The following is a 6,000-nucleotide window of genomic DNA, read 5'->3' as shown; positions in this document are numbered from 1 at the left end:
GACTGGCTGCGGGCCGCCGGCATCGCCGCCGCCAGCAAATTAAGGCGCAGGGCTTTGAGCGCCCAGGCGCAGTGTCCTCCGCGCCGCGCCGGGGGTGCTCTGCACGCCCTCGCTCGGGCTCCTTGGTGTCCGCCCCCTCTTGGCGGCGCTTGGCTGGTCGCCACCTCCCTGCAGCTTGGGCTGCTTCGGCTGTCCCCAGCGCGGGGAAGGAGGAAGGACGCGGAGGGGGTGCTGTGGAACCCCTGGGTTTTGCGCGTCTGATGCTCGTCTCCAGCTTCCGGCGGCGCTGCCTGTGGTCCTGCGGAGCGCCCCGGTGCTTGCGCACCCGGTTGAGCCCGTGGTTGGTCTGCCGTCCTCTCCGGCTAGTTCGAAGTCGCTGCGGCTCGAGGGCTTTGCGGTGGGGGAGAGGAGAGGCCAGTGTGGAGCTCTTGGGAGGTTGGGACTGACTCATCTGGAGTCTCCAGCTCCGCTGTGATTGCACTTGGAAACTTTGCGCTGTGTTTCGGTCTTTGTCTCCCTTGGGGAAGCTGGACAGCAGTTCGGCAGGCCCCGTCCCTGGCCCGGACCGCGCTTTGGGTGCCATGGAGTTCACGGCGTCGCCCAAGCCCCAGCTCTCCTCCCGGGCCAACGCCTTCTCCATCGCTGCGCTCATGTCGAGCGGCGGCTCCAAGGAGAAGGAGGCCACGGAGAACACCATCAAACCCCTGGGTAAGTCGGGCTGCCTGACTTTCCGCGTTGGGCAGGGGACTGGGGTGCTGCTCATCCGTTTGTGCCTCTGTTCCCTGGCTGCGGGAGGCTCTCGAGGGTGGCCGCCTTTCCTGGCTTGGGGCAGCTTCTGACCCTCAGGCCGTAGGAGATTTCTTTTCTTTTCCGCCCAAGTTTTCTTTGGGGACTTCTCAGTCCGTCAAATACAACCGGTTTCGGGTCTCATGTATGCGATAGTTGCTCTCCCTACCTATTTGTCTGGAATCCCCACGTCAAGTCGGACATATGGGTGTGTGTGTGTAACTTTTCTGGGATAAAAACTCTCAAGGATAAATAATAAAACCCTTTTAACAACTCAACAGGATTTACGGTGCGTGTAACACCTGTTTGTGCTTTTGAAACCAAGGGGACTTTAAGCAACTTCGCAAAAAACTAGTTTAATTTTGTTTTTCCTCTGACTTGAATAGACTAAACAGAGTTAGCTCCTTAAAACCACTGTCAAGTGCTGTAGAATAAGCCGGTTCTTCCCACATGAACCGTTTTCTTCACAGAAGCTCTAGACTTATCTGTAAGACAACGTTTTATAACTGCCGTCATTTTCAGTGGAGGTTGGCAAAAACATTAGCCAGTAACCATTTCCCAAATTCCTCAACTTTTAGCTATACTGTTTATTTAACAACCTTTACCATTTATAGAAGATACTAGACTCAGAGTAAAGAAAAGGGATTATGTTCCCCTTAGCATGAGTGAGTGAATTGTGTGGGAAAGAAACTGCTGGAGAGAAGTGTTTCAAAGTCTCTTTACAACTGAGGGAGAAAGAAGTGTTCTCATCATCACCTCTTGGGTCCTTGGGAAATAATTGTCCCACATCCTGGTCATCTGGTAGCCCTAAAACAGTGAAAGAATCAAATAGCAAACTTAGGGTAATACTTCTTTAACTCTCCCCAATTTTTTCCTTCCTTCTTCCTGTCCTTCCCAACACTTTAACATCTCACATCCAAAACAATAATAATATGAAAGATGAAGTGTTAGTCTCTGGATAGAGAAGAGAGAACTAAAATGCCTATAGCAACTTATAACCAAGGAAAAGGAAATCAGAAGATCTCCAGAAAACATAATGTCAAAAAGTCTCTCTGACACACCACGGTTTCCACTCCCTTCCCCTGTTCCTCCCACCTACTCTCCCATCTAAATTTAAACCTGCCAAAGAAATGGGAACAACCAATGAAACAAACCCCAACTGTTTAGAAAAAAAATCAGCCACCAATTTCAAAGTTCTCTTTGTGGGACTTCCCCAAATTATCCACTCCTATTTAGGGGGCCTCCAAATTCTTTACAGACACCTCCATCACAGTTTGGTAGCCAGAGGATTTCAGGTTAAAATTCCTGACAGAAGTACAAACGGCAGACTGGGAAACCTGCCAGCTTCAGCTCCACTGTCATTTCAACGTTGCTTCTTTCTCTATTTATTTTCCTAAGAAAAACCACCTTCTATCTAAGTTCTAAACTATAAAGCCATTCCCAGCTCACAGCACCCACCCCTACACACACACACACAGTCTGTAAAATGTGTCCCTCCATGAGGCTCAGAGACAGGCTCTGAAAGAACCAGAAGGCATTCTTGTCTCTTTCATGGGCCAGTTCAACAGAGCAGTTGGTGACTATAGGCCAAGGACGGCAGCAAGAGAAACACCTAAAGGTTCTGTTAGGACAGAATATGGTACCTTGAAACACTAGTGAGATGTTGAAGCAATTGTAGGGTGGGGGTTGAAAGTGCCTCATGATGGCCCATTTAAATACATTAAGTCTATTTAGAAGAACTGCCTCACACCAGTAGGGCATTTCTTTAAAAAAAAATTTTTTCTTATTGAGATATAATTGACATATAACACTGTAGTAGAGCATTTCTATATCATTCTCTTCGTCTTGCACTTCCCAACCCTGATGCACTGGTTAGTCTGGGGCTTAGGCAGTTTGCCTTTTTCAATTGTCAGAAAATAAGAAAATTTCTCAGGCTTTTTGTTAATTCCCTATAAAGACATTATGTGAATGTGTTTCTGAAAATATTAGTAGAAATAAGATTTTGCCATGGCATGGTTCTCTTTCTTTGAATTTGAAAATATAAGGATAAGATAATTAATTCGATTATTCTTAATTTAAAACATTTCCATGAATTGGATTTTTATCATAAGAGAAGAAAAGGTAAAAATTATCTATTTCCTGCTTGCCTGCCCCAAGTTAAAGAGAAATATGGGAAAGAAAACATTTTATATGATATACACATCATATATATGTACATATCTACATTTACAACTTGTTTCAGTTCCTTGAGGGCACTTAGAACAGGGTTGTTTGGAGATCAGTTTCACATTGCAGATTCAAGTAGTTTCTTTTTTAAGGGATGCAAGATAATTGGGACAATTACAAAAGTCCCCCTGTATTCCATCAAAGTGACTGGTGTAGTCTCAAGCCCTTATCAACTGTGGAGGAGAATGTTTGCTTCATAGGCAGTGGTATTCCAGCCTTATGGTGGATGGCAAAGTGTTCTTCCTACTTTAATGCTCTGCTATTCTGGGTTTGGGGTTGTTTTCCTCACTTCCAGGACCTTATAGAGAGAGGGACAAAAAGTTACACATATTGTCCCTCAAGCCAATTGTTTCAAGCATGTTCCAAAAACCTCCCAGAGAGTGCTCTCCTGTGGCTTAACAAGTTATGTGCTAGAGTCTTATCTCAGGCTGGGAGGGATATTGTAAAAATGCCCTAATCAAACATGTTAAAGCTTAGGAAACTGAGAACCAGGCAGAGAAGTGAAATAACATTTTTTTTTAACCACATCCCCACTTTTTCCCCCTGCCCCCTTGTCATTTTCTCTTATGAAGAGAAGGCTCCAGGAGAGAAGGGAAAGTTCCTCTTAAAGTGAGGAAGGTGCTGATCTCTTCACTCCCTTGGTTTCCCTGGAGAAAAGTCTCTCCTGGTTGTCAGAGAGGCAGGACTGGGCTAGATCTCACACACGGTGAAGTCTAGAATTTGGGAGGGATAGCAATAGCAATACTTGCTTTTTATCCTTCCTGATCACCACTTTTCTCTTTGTCCACTCCCCACATTTTTATTCTCCAAAGTGGGTTTCAGTAATGGTGGTGATAAACCATGGTTCTAGAACTCACTCGTTTAGTAAGAAAGCACTGGGCATGTCACTCCATGGGAATCTCATGCCTGTGTAGTGATGCATTATCGCTACCTTCCTGGAGTTTCTGAGCTTAACTTTTCCAAAGTCAAATCCAGGTACCTATTTTAGTTGTGCTGTTCTCCTCCCTGTATTTTTGCTTGACTGCATTAGCTGTCATTCTCCGTTCTCTTCACCTGCAGAACAATTTGTGGAGAAGTCATCCTGTGCGCAGCCCCTGGGGGAGCTGACCAGCCTGGATGCTCACGGGGAGTTTGGTGGCAGCGGTGGAGGCAGGAGCAGCCCATCCTCCTCCTCTCTGTGTACTGAGCCACTCATCCCCACTACCCCCATCATCCCCAGTGAGGAGATGGCCAAAATCACCTGCAGCCTGGAGACCAAGGAGCTCTGGGACAAATTCCACGAGCTGGGCACGGAGATGATCATCACCAAGTCCGGCAGGTACTGAGGCCTTGGCCTTTTGCGGGTGAGGAGTGAGAAGATGGGAATGGCGCCCTGGGTGGCCATTTCCAGGAACAGGGCGAAACACACTTGGTCCTGAGCATGGAGAGAAAGCTTCCCTTAAGGAGGGCTTCTTTCCACGGATTTGCTTTTGGAAAGAGCTGCTGAGACACATGTCCAAGCGTTTGCTTTCTCGGGATCTGGTCATGAGAATCCCCACCCTGGCCTGAGGAGAAGGGCACAGGGCCTAGGGCCTAGGGATCTGCGCTCCCTGCAGCCCAGGAGAGCCGAGGGGGGGGGGTGGGGGTGGGGTGGCGGGAACAGAGTCTGCATCGGAAGGGAAGCAGAAACTCGCGCCCCCGGGGCGCAGGGCCGGCTGCTGGGTGCTGCGAAGGAGGCAGGAAGCTTCCCTTTTATCGGCCTCAATTTGCAGAAGCCACCAGCTCCCATTAAACACTAAAATTAAAACCTGGGCGGAAAAATGAAATTTGAAACGACCACCCGCCCCGGGGGCCAGAGTGCGGGCGGTCGGCCCCTTGGCGCCAAGGCCGGGCAGGCTCGGGGCTAGCGGGAAGCCACGGGTGCCGGTGCGGCGGCTCCCGGGCTTGGGGCAAAGGCTCCGGAGGTCGGTGGCCCCCGGCGCCTGGTCGCTCCAGCTCTCGGGACTCTGGGACATACTCCCACGGTCTCCCGAACCCCAACTCTGAGAAGCCCGCTCTCGCCTTCTATGGCAGGAGCAAGTTTTCTGGCTGCAAAACGAGGGGTTGCGTGTCTTGGTCAGCTTCGGAGACTTCGGATCCGGGAGCCTAATGGGCTTGATGACGTAGCATAGGATTTTCTCTGATCACAAACACTCGGGTATTAAAAAAATAAAACAAAACTTTTCACCTAGCAATGAGGACTCCTCTAAAGGTGACACTTAAAATTATTTAGGCTTGGGAGATCGGTCTCCATATTCACTGTCGCTTTACTGGAAACAAAAAGGGGTTGGGGGTCGGTTGGGGAGGGAGTCGGACCCTCTTCCTCCCTCCCTAAGTCGGGTCAGCTTATTAGGCAGTTTGAGCCAGGGCCGATTCTCTTTGTCTCCCTGTGTCAGGAGGATGTTTCCTACCATCCGGGTGTCGTTTTCGGGCGTGGATCCTGAGGCCAAGTACATAGTCCTGATGGACATCGTCCCCGTGGACAACAAGAGATACCGCTACGCCTACCACCGGTCCTCCTGGCTGGTGGCTGGCAAGGCGGACCCGCCGCTTCCAGCCAGGTTTGTGCCTCCACTTTTCCGCTCGAGCAAGATGCATATTAACCCTGCTGGAGAACGTCTCCGGCCCTGGTGGTTTGAGTTTTGAGCAGGTCTGGTTTTAAACCCATGAGCTCTGGTAAGACAGCGTTCTAAGCCTGGACACTCCCGGATTGACTACACAGCACATGGGTTAGTCTCTGAAAAAGGCAGAGTTTGTGCGTAGACAGAACTCAGTGTTTAATTTTATCTTTCCCCACAATTCATTTCCTTAAATTTCCATTGGAATATTCGTTAGAAATCTGGACCCATGTCGTGTAGCACCCATGATTTCTCGTTGGCTACTTATAAATCCTTTTTAGAAGAGTGCATTTTAGTAAAGTGGTTGCTTATAGTAAATATTTGTTAACAATGTGGTTATATCTGCACATAA

At 48.7% G+C, this 6,000-nt stretch overlaps 1 protein-coding gene across 1 annotated transcript in view; it reads left to right on the top strand.

Moving 5' to 3' along the window:
• TBX20 (T-box transcription factor 20) overlaps positions 1–6,000 on the top strand; it is a 55,617-nt gene continuing 49,617 nt past the window's right edge. Inside the window, exons 1-3 of the mRNA XM_008523702.2 lie at positions 1–708; positions 4,072–4,330; positions 5,427–5,591. Of these exons, the coding sequence (XP_008521924.1) occupies positions 582–708; positions 4,072–4,330; positions 5,427–5,591 (551 nt within the window). The 5' untranslated portion in view covers positions 1–581. The remainder of the gene's footprint in view (positions 709–4,071; positions 4,331–5,426; positions 5,592–6,000) is intronic.

The sequence above is a fragment of the Equus przewalskii genome, chromosome 4, assembly GCF_037783145.1.
Source record: "Equus przewalskii isolate Varuska chromosome 4, EquPr2, whole genome shotgun sequence".
NCBI classification, from domain to species: Eukaryota; Metazoa; Chordata; class Mammalia; order Perissodactyla; family Equidae; genus Equus; species Equus przewalskii.
The sequence above is the reverse complement of the archived record's forward strand: the minus strand, read 5'-3'. Positions and strand labels throughout refer to the sequence as shown.